The following is a 20,574-nucleotide window of genomic DNA, read 5'->3' as shown; positions in this document are numbered from 1 at the left end:
ACATGCAGCCTGGGGGCCAAATCCGGCCCGCCAAATGGTCCAACCCAGCCCGCGGGATGAATTTGTGAAAAATTGCAAAAATTACACTGAAGATATTAACAATCAATGGTGTCAAAATCATTTTTATTCAGGTTCCACATACAGACACATACAGTCCAATTAGATTTCAAGTGGGTCAGACTAGTAAAATATTATCATAATAACCTCTAAATAATGACAACCCTAAATTTTCTCTTTGTTTTTTGGTGTAAAAAAGTAAAATTACATGAAAATGTTGATATTACCAAACTATACTTTTACAAAAATGTGAATAACTTGAACAAATATGAACAAACAGAAATATTTTGCAATTTTACCAATACTCTGCCTGTTACTAAATGTTTTGTGAGATTGTAATGCACATGTGTAAATGATAAACTGATAAACCGAGGCAGAATATTGTTAAGATTGCACTTGTTTTTCTTAAGACAATTCAAGTTGTTCATATTATTCAGATTTTTAAGGAAACTTTGGAGATATAAACCGGATTGTAATAGAATTTAACTTTTTTTACTGTTATTATTTTACTGGTCCCGCCCACTTGAGATCAAATGGGGCTGAATGTGGCCCCTGAACTAAAATGAGTTCGACACCCCTGTGTTAGAGCATTTAATTAATTGGTTGTAATTGGGGTGTGAAGGGGATTTTAAGCAATATAGTAAAAAATGCTCCAGGAAAACATCTCACATCACACCTTTAACTTTGCATATAAACACTGGTTATTTACAGATGTGATGGAAAGTAAAAAAAAAAAAAAAGAATGACTAAGAGAAAAGTAATAATCCAAGTCATGCACTTTGAGTTGGTTCCAAGTAATGGGAACAAGAGGTAGGCTATCACATGTCCTTAAATGACACCAGTGTGTTCTATTTTTGTTCCCATGATTCACCTTTGCTTTGCGTCAACAAAACAAATATTTGAATTCTTTACACAAAGCGCAGAACAAGTTCCAGACATTAGAAAATAAACCACTTTCCACCCAGTTCCTGAAAAGCTGACTTTTTGCAGATAGCAGACCTCTCCGGCTCAGAGTAACACACTGAGCCCTGTGGTATGAATAGGCAGCACACACTGGCTGACTGCCAGCGCTAAGATTCTTCTCAAGCACAAAGAAAAGTATGTCAGAGCAGAGCAGAGAGGATCTGCCTTGTATGGCCAAGGGCTTAGCATGTAGCTTAGGGACTGCACAGAGCTAAAAAGTAGGGAATTTGTGTGCGGGTATGTGTTCTCTGTGTGCGTGTGGTGATGGGATTATTGTGTGTTTGTGTGCGGGTGTTTATGCCTTGGTAAGTGTGTGGCAGGGTTATTGGAGCAGTGTTCAAATGTGGGAATGTCAGCTATTGTTACCAGTTTCTTCCCTAACACAGTTCACTGGAATTGCTGGCTTTGTGCTTGTTTCTGGGGTTCATTTGACCAAGTTGTTCAAAGCAATGGCCTGACCAGAAACAGCTACAATCTGCACCAGTCCAATAAGGCACACTGGAGACCTGGAGTGACTGAGAAGGGGTTTTTTCCCCTACTTTTTTTTTTTCTGACAGAAAGAAATAATATCCAGGCCAAAGATTTAATGCATTTCATATTTGGGACTTTGCCATAAGCCAAATACAAAAATCATGCAAATGTGTCAGAAATGAGATAAGATTTTACTGTTCGGTTCTGAATATGTTGTAGTCTATGCAGCTTGGTTTGTTGATCGAACAGACTGTGTGAGGGGAAACATTCTAATAGGTTTAGTTATAATCTGATATTCACTAGTATTAGTATATTCTGATTGTAGTTATCACAATCAACATTCATCATTCAATTCTAGACTAAAGATAATCTACTTTTCCTTATCTCCTCATGCTGCATGAAATGACTTTCAACTTGTTAGATAACATACAGTGTGTCTATTTGTCAGCACATCTTTGTGATAAGGCGGCATCTGTTCAATGCGCTGCTCCACACAAAACGGTGTCAGCGCTAAAATAAGATTCAAGGTACTTTCCATTTGGATTTCCCTTTCTGCAGACTAATGCCCATAGACAGGAGGTGGGCTTATATCAACAACTTCAACACATGTTTTTAGGCTGTTACATTGTTCTACATATCCTGAAGGAAATCAGTCAAGAGACTTAAAGGAGTCATATTTATCTAAACCCACTTTTATTAGTCTGGTTCATTTATTTGTGTATTTGGACCCTAATAGTTCCAAAAGTTTGAATTTGAACCCTCCAGGTGCTGCAAAGCTATATTTATATTAATTCTGGCAAAAATGGAGTGGATTTCTACAACCTGTTTTAAGTCCTGCTTAATTTGTTATGTTTTATAACTAGTTACATCACATATAAGGTCAAGACTTCCGACAAATGTTTCTCTGAGTACGACATAATTGTTTGTCAGCAGCAGCAGTTGTAGTCCATACTGAAAATATGTCCAAACTTTGAGCCGATTGCCTAAAATGTTCAGTTGTTGGTTGAACAGGACAGAGCAGCACAGCCAACAACCTGGAGGGGGCGGGGCCTAAAGTGACTCATGTGCATTTAAAGGGCCAGCGCTCAAAATGACCTTTCCAGTGTCATTACTCAGAAATAGGGTTGAAGATGGACCTGTGGAGTTGAATTAATGAAGAATTCAGACCCAAGCATAGCATTTACAGTTTATGTAGACCACAGGGAAATGTTTTAAAATGAATAATTCAATTTAAAAAAGCAAAATATCACTCCTTTAAAGATAAATTAACCCTTTCATGCATAGGCCACTCCAGTGGACAGTTCTTCTCCAGCTGTTCTCTTGCATATTATTGGGTTTTGATGTTTTAGTTCCATATCAGCCAACACAGTGGACACTTACGCACCATCCTATACACTGACATTCAGACCATTACTGTAACTTTGCTGTTCTTGATAAACCTGATCTGCAGTAACATGTTTAAGTGTATATCAATTGTTATTTGTTAGACAATAAGTTTTTTTTTGCATATTATCTCCATGAAGTGAGTAATTACTAGCATTAGAATATGTTAAAATGTGAGAAGACATCAGATTAGCAGCATTAAAAATGTTTTTATTTCATTGTTTTCATATCACTTTCTGATTTTGGGTTTTAAACATATGTTTCTTTCCTTCAAAAATTAAATGCATGAATATTTTTGTAACTCCAAAGGGAAAAAAAACTTGATCGCATTGTTTTTTTCATGCCTAAGGAGGAATAAAAACTTTGAAGAAAAAAATCTTGACTAAGGTTCTCACAATTCATGCATGAAAGGGTTAATGTGGCAAAATTAGTGATGTTTAACAATTTCAGAATAAAAATATTGGGGAAAATGCTTACAAAGATTATGAGAATGTACAGCAATAGCAAAAAATACCAGTGCAGGACATGAAATATTCAAAGGGCATTGCCTAAATGTGCTTAGTAATGGACATCTATACCTATAGTTTAACATGTCAGCCTTCTCTTAACACCATTCTACTTTAATTACCAGAAGAAGTAAATTATCTTTAAATAGTATTTCAGTCATTTTTATTTAATAATAATAATGGATTGGATTTATATAGCGCTTTTCTAGACACCCAAAGCGCTTTACATTATTAACCCATTATTCATTCGCTCTCACATTCACACTCTGGTGGTGGTAAACTACATTTGTAGCCACAGCTGCCCTGGGGCAGACTGACAGAAGTGTGGCTGCACTTATTTGGCACTTATTGTCATTATATAAAATAAAGTAACATACTGCCTGATCATCACAAATACTAAATGTGCCCTTTATAAGAAAATCTGTTTCTCAGCTAAAACATGCAAAGTCAAGGGAAGGTTAACATCTGGTCAAAAAAATTTAATTATGATAATCTACACCAAAATATATTTTTTGGGTAGGTAATTACTAATATTTTCAGGAAAATGTATTTTGAAATGAGAAAAAAATTGTGGGGAAAAAAAGAAAATTGAGGCGTTTTATGAGTGTGAATGTTTGGAAAGTGACAAAGTTTTGTGCCGTCATTCTGGGTTCATTTTATAAACTCTCATAAATCAACTAAATTTATTCCAAATAGATTGATATTTGACTATTATATTATTTTTGTCATGCTCTAAACACACAATACATTTGAATATAATGTTAATATTATGTGTATGTTGTAAATATTGTAAAAAAAAAAAAAAAAAAAAAAAAAAAAAAAGTGTATGATATTGATAATTGAAATCAAACATGTTTAATTAAATTTTTTCTATTGTTGTCCATCTGTGATGCTGCCATTTTTCAAAACTCTTGCTATTTAGGTATGATAAAATATTTTTTTCCTCTAACCATTTATTAGGTTGTAAAATAGAGGCTTTAAGGTATACATTGAATTCATTTTAGGATGAAAATGTCATAGGAACTTCAATTTCAATTTTTGATATTTTTCATTTTAAAATATTTAAAACTAAATTTTGCCCTTTGAGTATGTTTAAGATGGCATTTAGACCTTTCCAATTATGTGTAATATTTGTCTTAAAGTTGTCTGGTTTAAAAGTTATAAATCAAAAAGTAGTGGGCGGTCCATCTGTGACGTCCTTGACCTTGCCCATTTATTTCCATCAACATGTTTTCAGACGCAAAGGAGGAAAAATATTGTGTCCTTCAAAATAAAAGCCATAATTAATTCATAAGATTTTACAGGAATTTCCGTTTTTCTGTTCATTTAACACTAGATACACATAACTATGTATGTTTTAAGGATGCTTGTGTTTCTTCATTCAGTCCAAAGATCTGCAGTAAATGCATGTATGTGTGTGTGTTGGATGTGTGATTCATGGACAAAGGGACCCACACTGGTGGGGTCAATTCCACTGTGACCCCTAACAGGGTGAGAAGCTCCGAAAATGGATGGAATACTTAACTCACAATAACTTTTGGTAATCCATAAAATATTTTAATACCAGCAATCAGTTTGACAGAGCACTATATGCCATTTTTCAAATAGTTGGAATGAAACTGTTCATTCTTGTTTTTTTTTTTTACCCCCTTCCAGAAATAAAGCCATTACCCACATGGCCATAACTCTTCTTCCTATTTGTCAAAGTGTGAATATCGATGGCCATAAAGTTATTCATGCCTGCATGGCGCATCATCTTTATTTGAGAAAGAAATGAAATCCTATTCCCTCAGACTCTCAGGGGAGAAATAATATGTCATGCCTCCCTCCTATCCATTTTACCATATCAGCCGAATAAATGTGTAGCACAGACTGGAATGCCTGTATGTGAAGCAGTTGAGGAGGTCACTTTAACTCATCGCAAGTAATATTGTCCAATACGCGGTGCAGAAGTACACTTTTGAATTTCTTCCATTAGAGCTGTCGTTTGTGGTTGAATGCTCAAGATTTCTGGCTTAAGAGAGAATGTCCACCAATGACTGTCTTTACCAGTATTGTAAAACATCTCCATTTACTAGAATGACCTACACAATATGACTTCAGAAAGAACTGGGTGAAAAACTTTGGGAAAAATGACACGTCTGCATAACCTGTGAGACAAACTTGTAAACCTTTAAGTGTAAAAACTGTGTTGTTTGTCTAAGCAATGTGATTTTTGTAATCCCTTGACCTCACGACCTGTTGGTTTTGTGTTTTGTTTTCGAATCTGTAAAAAACCCCAAAACTCTCATAAATAAAGAGTTTAAAAAAAACAAAAAGATTTCTGGTTTTAACCCTTTCATGCATGAATTATAAACGCCTTAATTAAGATTTTTTTTTTTTCCCCAAGTGTTTTTATTCCTCTTTAGGTGTGAAAAAAACAATGTGATTGAAATTTTGTTTTATATTTTAAAATATTATTGTTTTTTTTTTATTTTTCTTATTTCTTTTTCTTATTGTTATGGGGTTTTTTTATGTTTTATTTTTCATAGTTGCAAAATGTCCACTTGGCTGGACACCATGCATTTCATTTTTGAAGCAAAGAAACATGCATTTACTGATATACTGTGTAAAATCTATGAAATAAAAAAGATTTTAATGGTGCTAATCTGATGTTTTCTCACATTTTAACATACTCTAATACTAGTCATTACTCACTTCATGGAGATAATATGCAAAAAACAAACAAACAAAAACTTTTTGGTTTAAAAAAACAAACAAACTGTTAATTACGGTCTAATAATAATAACAAGGTCAAGGTTTATTTATATAGCACACTTAAAAACAGTCATTACTGTCCCAAAGTGCTGTACATAATCATGAAACAGGATAGGAGTAAAAGACAATAAATAGAATAAAACAATACCGACACATAGTTCATGCATTAAAAACAAGCAACTGATTTACACTCGAACATGTTCGTGCAGATCAGGTTTATCAAAAACGGCAAAGTTACAGTAATTATATGAATGTCAGTGTATGGGATGGTGCATGAGCGTCCACTGTGTTGGCTGATATGGAACTAAAACAGCAAAACCTGTGAATATACAAGAGAACAGCCATAGAATACCTGTCCACTGTAGTGACCACTATGCATGAAAGGGTTAATGGCAGAGACTCCAGAGGGGGAACTTCCAAGTCCTGTTGCACCTTTTGTATAGTACAAAGTTTGTTCTTTAATGTCTTGTACTAAATAGTCTTCACTTCCTGAACTCACATTTTCTCCAGCCAACATTTTTTATTTATTTATTTATTTCTGCCTTTGAAACACAGTGAGTTGAGAGCTCTTTAAGGCAGCTGACCCTTCCTGTCCCTTCCCAGTGCGATCACACCACACGCCTACTTCACTTAATGAACAAAGCTTTCAAACTCTGCCAAAGTCTTTCATCCCAAAGTCATTTTCAGCTTGCAGCCTCAATCCCGTTCCTGTGGGAAAGACGAACAAGAAGATGCAGTTCCTTCCCAAACACTCAGCAGCTCTCTTGGGAAACGCTGTGTTTTTCTCACATTCATGAAATCAGTGATAAGCTGATTTTCCAAAGTCACCTTAACTCAAGATATAGTAGAGCTACATATTCTAATGGATCCATTATTCTATTCTATTTTAAAAGGCTAATATTCCTTGTGATTATATGTCTAATCGTCTTATGTTGAACATGCGTTTAAAATAATTTATTCAAAAAAGATTTCATCTATCTTAAAAAATGCAGGAGGGGTTATTAATAGATTTTCCTCCCTGCAGGTCAGGATAGTAGATATGACTACAAAAATCTAATATTAAATGAATGTTAAATATGAGTCCTTGCACTTGAGTGTGAAGGACACTCACTGTTCAAACCAACAAAGCAGCAACAATGAGTTTTTAGTTTGTATGTATTGTTGAGTAAAATATTTCTTAATGTCTCTCCAGCACTCAGCCATGCAGTTCAGGTGTGTGAAATAGTGTCTGTCCACAAGACGGAAGAAGATCGACGAGACAACAAAGACACCAGGAGGAGTCAGAAACAAGCAAAGCAGCTCTCCCAGCTGTGTCCCCATGCATTCACAGGTAAAAAAAAAAAAAAAAAAAATCACTTATCTTGGAGGCTAAAAACACTTGTGACGCCTTCAGTGGCTGGAGTGGAGCTTACAGCGGAGGTGTATAATGGAAAGTGGAGGATGCATTGTTCCTGTAGGCTGACCTATACTTGAATCCAGTCAAGATGTTACCTTTTATTAACCTTTTAGAAGTCCTTCAAGGTTATGGAAGTGCAATAGTAACGTGGTTAAGTGCCTCCTTTGGTGAACATATTCAGTGCCTTTTGTTATTTTCAGCAGCAGATTTGAAGCTTGTTTTCATCACTGTCTTGTTCATTTTATCGTAGAAGGTTAATGGCACATCACACTTGGTTTTTGGGTGAGTGTGCCAAGAGCCTGTGTTCACTGCCACCAATCATAAGTGATCTGACACTGGAAATAAGCCCACAGACAGCTTCACAGTCAGAAAGTAATGCATTAACAAGAGAGTCCCTCACAGCTTAGCTGACTGGATCTAAGTCGGCAGTATGCCAGTAACTTATGGGCTAATGCTTGATTTTCAGCCATTAGATTATATCCAAACAAGATCGGATTTACATTATTTATTCTAGCCAAATGTTCAAAATTACCTCACTAATGTGAGCTTTTACTGGCATTAAAATGTGTGGATTCTGACAAGCCTGCATTCCCCCATTTTGGAGAAACTTGGCTTCAAAGACACATCTCATCACTTACATCCTGATTATGTAACTTATTAAAGGATGATTTTATGCCCACTCTAAACGTCTCTCTGCCTACACAACTGTAAGAACGAGGTACTGTAAGTGACTGCAGCTGAAGAACTCGTCTAAAAAGTTAACTTTTTTATCTGATAAAAAATGCTTAGTGTGATAATTTGACTTTGAAATGCTTAGTGAGTGAATCTTGCCGTCAAAGTGCTTAGCAAGTGAATTTTGTGGTCCTTAATGTAAATATTTCAGTAATGTTCCTAGCAGGATATTATGTGACTCTTTCTCTACTTTTTGTCTGACTATCAGCAGAGACCTGTTTTACTTAACTGACTTCTTTTTCATTTTCCCCCAAAAACCTAATTTCTTACTCATGCATGTATCTGATTGACCCAGGTGGTGATCAAGCACCAGGATTCCTTCTCAGGCTGAATCTGCATTACAGCAAAGTGAGCTAAAACTGAATGTAGTCGGTACAAAAAGAATGAATGGATATATACACTGCCTAAAAGTACTCGCCAAATTATAGGTAGGGTGTTAAGAATGGATGTTTCACAGTGATTCATATCTGAGAATGCACTTTTAGATTGCAGGTGTCAAACACGGAGGAGTGGAAAGCTTTATTCAGCACGCTGCTGTTATCTCCTGAATGCAGATCAGGATTTGTCTTGTTTTGATAAATGTGTATTTCTCTAATTCTGCAAATAAGTCACGATGAGCAGACTGTCTTTCAGGTTATTTTACTGCAGCCTCAGCATTGCAGTCTCACCATATACGTACATAGACCTACAGATCAGATGAAACCCTGAAACAAAAGACAAAATAGCTGAGTCAAACAGAGCATTTACAGAAGAATTATAGGATCGTTTTTTTTTTTTTTTTTTTCTTTTTTTTTTTTTTTCCTACAGACGAACAGCAGATACAAAGTCTGGCACAGTATCTGTATCTTTCCTTGTCATTATTTAAGTGGCCTCTCTTGCTACAGTGTGTCTCTGTCTGGAGCAGTCTGAAATCTGTGAGGTGAATGTAATTTCCATCATGTGTCCATTCACTGTGGTGACCTCAAAAAAATCTAATGTAAGCCCTTAAGACGTGAGCCCAGTCAGTCATGGTACAGCAGGGCACTGGGATTAAAAAGTGTCCAGCAACTGTTAAATGTTAATCCTCTCATTGTTTCCAACTCTTTCGTTCTGTTCTATGCTCTCACAGTTTGTTACGTGAGGAGGACGAGGCAGCACCAGTGGAGGTGTAGTGAGGTCACCTTCCGCTCAGCCAATCAGGGACTGTGTGAGCAGTGGATCACAGTTATCAATGAGCAGCTGTCACTACTCAGTACGTATTGGCTATCTGTGTTCTGTAACATTATGTAACGCTCTTTGGACGTCTTAATTATTATTAGTTTATTGACCAGGTGTGATAAGATGTGCCACATTCTCAAAACTGGCAAATGGAAAATGAGCCAAGTCATAAAGATAGAGCATATTAGACCAGAGGGCAAATGTAACCGTAGAAAACAACCTGCTGTTAACATGTTCTTTTGTTGGAAGCTCCAAGAATAAGTCCGGATTCTTTTAGGTTTCAGTTTTATAAATTTATTATTGATTTGATCTGATCACAAACAAAATAGAACTCAGCTGAGGATCCACACACACCAAGCAGGGAAATGGACCCAGACATTCCAATGCACATCACTTTTATAATCCTTGTAAACTGATCTTCAAACTATGGGCTGACCCCCTTGTGGTAGGGATCCTATGTGGGCATGTGTATTTAAGTGTGCCTAAGGTAAAACCTAAGTCCTGTGATCATAAATCTGTCAGTTTAGTATGTTGACCAAGATGTGACCTTTCCTAAGAACTTTACCACTAACCAGTGACACAAAGAAATCTAGTGACACAAAGGAATCGGAACGAAAACTGACTAATATGTGATTGAACTTAAGAATTCAACTATCTAAATTATATTTCACTACTGAGTTGAGGAGTGAGTACCTGAAGTCACTAATGCAGTTCTCTGAGTGTACAGGAAGTCATGTCACTTACTGTGATTCTCAGTTCACCTCATATGTGAAGTTATCTTCTTAAAGACCCAGTGCTACATTTGTGACAGTTCCAAAATATTATTACCCTGCCCCTCGAAGGGGAGGCAAGGGGTATTGTTTTTGGTTTGGTTTGCTTGTTTCTTTGTTACCTCCACCAAGGAACAGCGGAGGTTATGTTGTCATCAGGGTTTGTTTGTCTGTTAGCAAGATAACTCAAAAAGTTAGGGAAGGATTTTGATGAAATTCTCAGGAAATGTTAATACTGGCACAAGGAACAAATGATTAAATTTTGGTAGTGATCGGGGGGGGGCAGTAAAACTTTGCTTGAATTCATACCAAATTTGGTGTATAGATTGCCAGTGACCCAGAATACTTGTCAGTACATTTTGCGAAAAATAGGTCAAAGGTTAAATTTTTTATGAATTTTTTAAATCTTTTTTTCCCCCATTTACTTATAATGGGTGAAATTTCAAATGTCTGTAGCAGCTAAACTATTGGTTAAATTCATACCAAATTGGGTTTATAGATTGCCAGTGACCCAGAGTAGATGTGATTACATTTTGGGTAGGGATGGGAATTGTTAAAAATTTAATGATTCCGATTCCATTATCGATTTTGCTTATCGATCCAATTCCTTATCAATTCTCTTATCGATTCTCATTGCATGAGGGAATAAAAGAGTACAAACGGATGTGCAGAGAAAGTGAAACTCAAGACACTTTACTGATTCCTCTATTGCCGCACGTCCACTAAATCGAACCAGTTCAACTCGGCTCAGCTCGTCTCCCGTTGTTGTGCACCTCATTTCCTTGCCCCTACCTTCGGAAACTTGTATTTGGGTATGACGTTTGTTGCTCGCACCGGAACCAGAACAGGGCCCGGCGTTCACTCTGCCGCTACATTCACAAGTGTCACTAAGTAGAGAATCAAATACATGACATTCCTGTAAATGAATCACATGCTGTGGACAAATGTTTGAACATATTGGAGGGATTCCACTCTTTCGAAGACATGGAAGTGTTACAAGTGGCCCTGGTGACGTCTTTTTGGACCGTTTCTGCCTCGACACCATGTTGGCTACGTTCTGACCAAAACAATGTGGCGTACGCGTGACATCATCGCGCATGCGCAATGGGGGCGGAATCGATAAGCAGAATTGCTAAGCAGGCAGGCAAACGATTCCAAGGAATCGAGCTACTGGGATCTGGTTCTCAAAAAGAACCGGTTCTAGATTCCCATCCCTAATTTTGGGAAAAGTAGGTCAAAGTTCAAATTCTTTATGAATTTTTAAAATCTTTTTCTTCTCCCATTTACTTATAATGGATGAAATTTCAAATGTCTATAAAAACATCAATTTTGTTTAAATTTACTTCAGACTTGGCACATATATACAGTAGAGGCAGCTGATATGTTGACATCAGCACATGCATAGACATGATGACATCAGCTGGCTCAATAAGCTAAGTTGTGTCTGTCGAGCATGTTTTGTTGCACTGGGAATGGGTGCTACTGTGTGGGTGGGGGGTGGTAGGGACTGTTTTGATGTGTTTGTGTTGTTGCCTGTTCTTATAAAACAATGAAAACAACAATAAATATATTTATGAAAAAAACAAAATCTTTTAAATGGCAAATTTAGGTAATTTTTTTTATATTTGAATGTACAAAATACTACATAAAGCCCCTTCAGGCTAACATATTAGACTTGATAAAAGACGCATAAATAGGAGTAGGAAGGGAATAAGGAATAAAGGAATAAGAGTAAAGAGTTGCTCATTGTTAGAAAAATCAATTTGAAAAAAAGAAAAAAAGTGTCCAAATGATTTTTTGTCGCCACATTAGCCTCAACAAAACATGAATGAATAATTCCACGGTGCAGGTTTTCTAATTAAAGCTGTTGACTTGACAGTAGTTCCATCAAAGCTGTAATCAAAGAAAAATGTGTCATGTTTAATTAGCCTCTGTATTTTAACGCTGTAATGCATCCTCTTCTATTTAATGACCTTAAGTTAGTTCTGTTAATATTTAAAATAGGACTGGCTACAGATAAAAAGATCTCCTGAACCTCTCAGCGTGGCCTCAGAAGTCTTCTCCTGACTCTTCTTTGTAAGCGCACCATAAAGAACAGGTATATTATTATCTGTGAAATATTTCTCTTTATCTATCCTCAGTGCCTTGAGAGAGTCCTGAGGCAAAACCTACCTCAGAGACGGCCTTCCTGTCGTTTTCTCTCAGACACTCCCTCTCAGGCACAGGTGGAAAGACGAATATGAGCAACTGCAGCCCGCTAAAACACATAAAAAGCATGTAGGGCTTTAATAAAAACGATTGTGTCGGCTGCTTTATATCTTGACACATGAACCAAAAACCTTAAAAGATTGGACTTAAAATGAACACTTTGCAGAACATAGATCAAAAAGTTTTCATCATCTGCTTTGAATGAGCTACTGAACTTTTTTGATGTACGACGGATGAAAGGAATTTAATGTGTTCCACTGATGTATTAACCTGTAATGTTACCATAAAAATGTTATTAAACGTTTAGTCAGAACACATTGAATTTTATTACATTCCCAGCCTAGTTAAGAACAAAACGCAGTGTTGGACTTTAATACGACTGCAAAGCGTTTGGATAATGAGGTTTCGCAGGATTTAGTGTGTCTGTAGCATGTGGAAAATAGTGTAGAGTGTAAGATGGTGTAACCCATTTGAAATGGTCTACTTGGCCCCATTTTGCATGGCGGGCTGAATCAATCCAAGAAAATTAACTACATTCACAGTGAAGATGAAGCGTCATTGTGCTCAACAGCGTTCGTGTCCTCCACAGTACACCTTTATATCACCCATTGACAATCCATTTATGTAATCTAATGGAACTTTTGTCTTATTGCCAAACAATATCACAGCCTATATTTCTTTGTGCTCATTTAACACTTGATCTCCAAACATTCATTTTCAATCCGAGCAGCTGCTGTGTCTCAGTTTGTTGTCCTAAACGGAGTCTAAACAACAGCCATAAACAAGCCATTTAGTATTCTCCATCGCTGCACTTTGTAGGTTTATCACCGAATGATGCACCACCTCTGAATTGCTTCACACTCCTCCCATAGTCGCTAGACACGCCATTTATTTCTCGAGCGACGTGTTTTGGAGAGTAGTCAGTTTGACGGAGCATTTTGAGAAAGGTCTGTGCTTAATGAAAACTTCATCAGGCTGTTGTCAGTAGCACATTTGTAAAAAAGGTAAACACTGAGCCTTTTTAATGACTGTCCTATCCCCCTCCTTCACTTTGCAGCTAACCGACCGAAGAGCCTGCTGGTGTACATCAATCCCTACGGGGGAAAGCGGCGCGGGAAGCGTATTTACGAGCAGAAGGTGGCTCCGCTGTTCCGCCGCGCCTGCATCTCAGCCGATGTGATTGGTGTGTTCCTATCAGTAGCGTACCTCAACATTTAAATAAAAAATGAGCCTCGATGGTCGCCGTATAGATCTCTACTGCCACCGTGGCCTGCTGTGTGGCCCAAAGAGGCTTGCAACGATATGATTTGGCTTATAGCACCATTAATCATGCCAGCACCTTAATGGAAACTGTGATAGTTGATAAGCTTGGGTATCCAAACACATCTATTATTCAATAAGTGTTTGCAACAGCTACACATAGTCTAGGGTATTGATGGTCCATCAGTGTGAATACTATTCCTTCCAACAGCTTCTGTGAATTACAGGGATGTATTTGTGTTGATATTATATGCCTAAATAGATTTACTGTTGAAATATTGTTTTTGTTTTTGTGGGCCCAGGGTTCATTTCTTAGACTAATACACAATATCTGAATTAGGATGTTTTGTGCTGTAGTGATTTGGCTTTTTCAGAACATTAATCTGTGCGACTGCTTCCATTATGTGCTGTGCGTTTCATTGGGTTCTTTTTTTTAATACCCATAACAGATAGTTTAATATACCATATTTTATCTGTTTCAAATTGTAACACTCAACAATTGATTTGTTGCAACAGTTACAGAGCAAGCCAATCATGCCAGGGACCACTTGAAAACAGAGGCCAATCTGGAAAAATATGATGGGTGAGTACTCAGACTAAAGCTGCGTTCAGGCTTTCAACACAGGTTCTTCACTGTGTCAGAGAGTTTACGCTGCTTTGTTCACGCCAAGCCACTGACACACTCAGCAGTGAGCCATTTATCAGTTATTATGTCTGTGCTCTGATGTACTTAGTGATGTTTCTGTCCATTACTAAAACCTTCAGCTTTAGAGTCACGTATAAAACCCATTTTCCTCCTTGATTTATTTTTAATCCCTTATTTTCATTCATAATAATTGTACTTTAAATGTCCAAATCAATGTTATAAGTTCGTGTTTTCAGTGTTTGAGGCTAAAATGCAGTTGACAGCTGAACATAAAGGGCATCAATAATATGGAAGTCTGTTCCTGCCAAGTACCCCGTTGACTCCAGCTTCTGTTCATCAGACATTCGGTCCAGCGGAGCAGGGTTGGAGTCCATTAGGCTTTTACTCTGCACTTTAGATAATTTATAGGTACATTTCTGTAAGACTGTGAGGTAGACCTGAATAGAAATAATGCTGGTTGGCACAGCGTGATGTTCTTTTATTGAAGGGTTTTACAGTTATACTAGCTGCCAAGTTGTGTTATTGTCAAGACTTGTGGCTGTGTAGTTATTTTCTTTATGAATCTGTTCTTTAAAGCCAAATGCACATGTTTGAACTAAAAGACAGTCCATCCATGTTACCACTTGCTGCATGTTTCAGCAGGTAAATCTGACAAATCTAAACTACACTACACAGTAAAAAACAACAACAACAAAAACAAAACAAAACAGAGTGTTAGTTTAACTCTTAGAGAGCTGAATTTAACTCTATTTAAGATAACATTTTGTCCCACTCAAAAGTAGAGTAAAATTTACTCTATGGCCAGTGTCAAATTTTACAAATCTAAACTACACTACACAGTAAAAAACTGAGTGTCATTTTAACTCTTAGAGAATTGAATTTAAGTCTGTTTCAGATGACATTTGGTCCCACTCAAAATTAGAGTAAAATTTACTCTATGGCCAGTGTCAAATTTTACAAATCTAAACTACACTACACAGTAAAAAACAGAGTGTCATTTTAACTCTTAGAGAATTGAATTTAAGTCTGTTTCAGATAACATTTGGTCCAACTCAAAAGTAGAGTAAAATTTACTCTATGGCCAGTGTCAGATTTTACAAATCTAAACTACACTACACAGTAAAAAACAGAGTGTCATTTTAACTCTTAGAGAATTGAATTTAAGTCTGTTTCAGATGACATTTGGTCCCACTCAAAATTAGAGTAAAATTTACTCTATGGCCAGTGTCAAATTTTACAAATCTAAACTATACTACACAGTAAAAAACAGAGTGTTAGTTTAACTCTTAGAGAGTTGAATTTAACTCTGTTTAAGATAACATTTGGTCCCACTCAAAATTAGAGTAAAATTTACTCTATGGCCAGTGTCAAATTTTACAAATCTAAACTACACTACACAGTAAAAAACAGAGTGTCATTTTAACTCTTAGAGAATTGAATTTAAGTCTGTTTCAGATGACATTTGGTCCCACTCAAAGTTAGAGTAAAATTTACTCTATTGCTAGCGTCAAATTTTACAAATCTAAACTACACTACACAGTAAAAAACAGAGTGTCATTTTAACTCTTAGAGAATTGAATTTAAGTCTGTTTCAGATGACATTTGGTCCCACTCAAAGTTAGAGTAAAATTTACTCTATTGCTAGCGTCAAATTTTACAAATCTAAACTACACAACACAGTAAAAAAACAGAGTGTCAATTTAACTCTTAGAGAACTGAATTTAAGCCTGTTTCAGATGACATTTGGTTCCACACAAAATTAGAGTTAAATTTATTCTATGGCCAGTGTCAAATTTTCAGAGTTAATTCTACTCAATTCAGTGTCAAAATTAACAATGAAATGTGTAAAATATTTAACACTGTGGTGTTTTCACACTGTTAGAGTGATATGATTACACTTTATAGAGCTACTTTTACTTCAAATTTAGTTAAAAATAACTCTATAATGTGTTAATACTGAAACAATGTAGAATTGCAGGGGTGTTGGTCGTGAGATGATTTTCAGAAATTTCTTGAAGTAGCTTTTTTATTTGTAGTAAGAGATTAAGTGTATTAGTATTATTATTATTAGCTTTACACTTATAATTTGAAGGGGGAACAATTGCTGCATTGGTGTCAATCACTCCAGAAACTGCTTTTATTTTGAAATAGCAAAGTCCTCTCATCAGTTATAAAATTATTCTTCACAGGGACAATCACGTCAGGAATTGTTCTGCCTACAGGTTTGAGTAACGATGTCACTTTAATAAAAAAAAAAAAAAAAAAAAAAAAAAAAAAAAACACACAAAAAGGCCAATAAACGTTGTAAAACAGACACATTAACCTCAATAAGCATTAACATAACCCTCCCTTAAACCCCTGCACATTAAATAGAACACAATGAGTAAAATGTCCAGTACCCACAATGCAATGTGGCGGACTGACACTAATCATCACTCTGTAGAGTTGAATTTTACACTGCATCTGTGCAGAACTTTACACTAACTTTTAACTCTACTGTTAGAGCTGGTTTACTCTCCATAGAGCTAAAAAATACTCTATCTAGGTTCAAATAGTTTAAGAGACACCGCATTTTTTACTGCGTAGACAATCTGTGCATAAATGAGACACACAAACACACAATATAGAGTCAAACAGACATCTGGTTGAAATGGTTTATTTGTACGCAGGGTTGTTTGTGTGGGTGGAGACGGCATGTTCAGTGAGATTATACACGGGCTGATCACCAGGACCCAAACTGACCACCAAGTGGACCAGAACCTGTCTGATGCCGAGCTTGTGCCCTGCTCTCTCCGCATAGGGATCATTCCTGCAGGTGAGCTTTCATTGATTAACCCTTTCATGCATGAATTGTGAGAACCTGAGTCAAGATTTATTTTTTGAGTGTTTTTATTCCTCCTTAGCCATGACAAAAACAATGTGATTGAGTTTTTTTTTCTGTGGAGTTACAAAAATATCCATGCATTTAATTTTTGAAGTAAAGAAACGTGTTTAAAACCCAATATGAGAAAGTGATATGAAAACAATGAAATAAAAACATTTTTAATGCTGCTAATCTGATGTCTTCTCACATTTTAACATAATTCTAAAGCGAGTAATTATTCACTTCATGGAGATAATATGCAAAAAAAAAACCAAACCTTTTTGTCTAACAAATAACAATTTATTTACATTCAAACATGTCACTGCAGATCAGGTTTATCAAGAACAGCACAGTTAAAGTAATGGTATGAATGTCAGTGTATGGGATGATGCATAAGTGTCCGCTGTGTTGGCTGATATGGAACTAAAACAACAAAACCCATGAATATACAGGGTGGGGAAGCAAAATTTGCAATGAACATTTAGTTGTTTTTTCTCAGCAGGCACTACGTCAATTGTTTTGAAACCAAACATATATTGATGTCATAATCATCCCTAACACTATTATCCATACCTTTTCAGAAACTTTTGCCCGTATGAGTAATCAGGAAAGCAAACGTCAAAGAGTGTGTGATTTGCTGAATGCACTCGTCACACCAAAGGAGATTTCAAAAATAGTTGGAGTGTCCATAAAGACTGTTTATAATGGAAAGAAGAGAATGACTATGAGCAAAACTATTATGAGAAAGTCTGGAAGATACTATTAAAGAAGAATGGGAGAAGTTGTCACCCCAATATTTGAGGAACACTTGCGCAAGTTTCAGGAAGCGTGTGAAGGCAGTTATTGAGAAAGAAGGAGGACACATAGAATAATAACATTTTCTATTATGTACATTTTCTTGTGGCAAATAAATTCTCATGACTTTCCATAAACTAATTGGTCATACACTGTCTTTCAATCCCTGCCTCAAAATATTGTAAATTTTGCTTCCCCACCCTGTACAGAGAACAGCTGGAGAAGAACTATCCACGGTAGTGACTGATGCATGAAAGGGTTAAAGTGAAGTTAAATAATAAAGTGTGTTTTTTTTTTTTTTTGCAGAACCATGTGACTCAGCTGTAATGAAATACATCATTACTGTCGATCATGAACAAAAAAATTGACAAATGAGCAAAAATTTGCTTTTTGTCAAAGAAAATAGCTAAACTTATCCCTTCCCGTCTGAATCTTCCACCTCAATTCTGGTGTAGAGTTGTATAATACTGCTTTAATTTGACTCCAGATCATGAATCTCAGCGGTGCTCAGTCCATCTGTCCTTCATTTTGCCAAACCTCATTCATTTTCTGACGGGTCAAACTGAAGCCTTTTTATCACTCGATGATTAACCACTATCGTCAGACGAGCACTGTGCTTTTGTCACGTAAAACTACTGCTTCAATTTGTTCGGTTTGAATTGGAAATGATGTATGAGAGCATCCTACTGACACAGCAACACACGCTACAGAAGTGCACTTTTTGTCACTGAACTGCTGTAGGTTTAAGAGCACTTCAGAGCTCCAGTGCCCTGTGGGAAAAGACTAAATGATAGGAAAAAGAAGAGTGGGGAAGTTATTCAAAATACAGAATACATGTAGATAGGTCAGGATTTTTAGATGGGCTTCTCCTCAAAAACAATAACTCAAACTAACCTTTTCAGAGCCTCATATGGTTCTGCATAATCTTTGTCGGATTTGTACGGATGTCCCTGAACTCCTCCTGTGTCACATCTGCACTTGAACTGATCTGATCTGATCACCTCTATCTCAGCCTCTCTCTCTCTCTGACTCTTTAGCCGTTGTCAGAAATGAGCAGCGGCTGGAGTTAGACTCAGAGCAGAGTTATAGTTAGACTTTATGATCCTGCCATCATGGTGAAAGCATATAATTTGGTGACTGCGCCACTTTAATTTGCATCACAGTAAAACCCTGATGACAGAGTACAGAGACCATTTCTTTTAAACTCTTATATTGTAAATTATGTTTTTTTTGGCTAAGGTTATAAAATGTGCTTTATGACCATGATGATAGCACATTACATTAAATACAACATGGGGTGATAATAAGGTAATAAATAGTTGACATTGTTCTAATGTCATATAATGACTGCAGAAATCACAGCTAACAAGGGCATTCACTGTACAATAACCATATATAATACAAGTGGTGCCGGGCACAACAAACGCATGTATTTCGCGTATTATAATTATATATTTAATAACACATTATATTTGTATAGTGCTTTTCATGGAACTCAAAGACACTTTACATAAAGCAGATTAAAACAAAAACCAAACACATTAAAAACAGATAAAAACAGGTGCAAAAGGCAGGTATATGAATATGAAACAGTTAAACATTAAAAGCAATCTTAAATAAGTGAGTTTTTAAAAGGGATTTGACAGGATTTCACTCCTTAAAATGAACATTCTTCCTCACCTGCTTTACCCAATGAGAATGATTCCTATTCTGTTTCCACACAAGCTGATCCAAAAAATAAAAGGCTGGTTCAGTTCCTTTGTCCGGAGCAAAAAAATGTCAACATTACAGCTTTCAAATCATATCTGTTCTTGAATGAACTTTTGGTTGTATTGTATAGGTATGAATGTGATGAGAATCTGTCTCCATGCTGACTGTGAATCTCTATTTCAATTTTGATTATGGTGCTGAGCTAGCTTGTTTTTTTTTTGTTTTTTTTGGTTTTATGTCGTTTTGAAAAATGAAAATGCAATAAATACATTCTTTAAAAAAAAAAAAAAAAAAAAAAAGGATTTGAAGGTGCTGCCCCAACCCTCTGGAAGTCCCTCCCACTTACCATCCGACACTGCTCTGACCTCAACACCTTCAAATCCCTTTAAAAACTCACTTATTTAATAAATATATTATTCACCGCTGCCTTAAAATCTATAACCATCAGTTGGATGAAACCAGAACCTCCCTCATATAATACATGGATTCAAAAAGTTTGGGATATTTACCAGATGGAGCAGATCACATACTTGCTCAGGCTTCAGAAAACCATATTTACTAAAAGATGGGAACCTATGTTACCTTTACTACTGCAGTAATATTTAGTGGTGATGCAAGAATACTCCATGTTATCAAGGTGCTGTCATTCTACCTCTGACGAAGATTTATATCTACAGCCTTTTTTATTTTTTATTTTTTGGAGTGAACATTGTTTGCTATAATTGTTATTGGTTTCTCAAATGTCATCATATGTGCCTGTGGAGGTGTATGAGAATATATTTGCAGCTGTGTAGGGGGAAAAGAAATTAATTGAACTGTACTTGAATGTATAATTGTATTGTACTGAAAAAAAGAGAAAA

General features: G+C 36.2%; 1 protein-coding gene across 1 annotated transcript in view; it reads left to right on the top strand.

Annotated features, from left to right (window-relative positions):
- cerk (ceramide kinase) overlaps positions 1 to 20,574 on the top strand; it is a 79,365-nt gene that overhangs the window by 15,329 nt on the left and 43,462 nt on the right. Inside the window, exons 2-6 of the mRNA XM_030149301.1 lie at positions 7,330 to 7,467; positions 9,374 to 9,496; positions 13,498 to 13,623; positions 14,217 to 14,283; positions 17,016 to 17,161. Coding sequence (XP_030005161.1) covers positions 7,330 to 7,467; positions 9,374 to 9,496; positions 13,498 to 13,623; positions 14,217 to 14,283; positions 17,016 to 17,161 — 600 coding nt within the window. The remainder of the gene's footprint in view (positions 1 to 7,329; positions 7,468 to 9,373; positions 9,497 to 13,497; positions 13,624 to 14,216; positions 14,284 to 17,015; positions 17,162 to 20,574) is intronic.

This window comes from Sphaeramia orbicularis, chromosome 12 (genome assembly GCF_902148855.1).
Source record: "Sphaeramia orbicularis chromosome 12, fSphaOr1.1, whole genome shotgun sequence".
NCBI classification, from domain to species: Eukaryota; Metazoa; Chordata; class Actinopteri; order Kurtiformes; family Apogonidae; genus Sphaeramia; species Sphaeramia orbicularis.
Note: the sequence above shows the minus strand (reverse complement) of the source record. Positions and strands in the feature narration are given on the sequence as shown.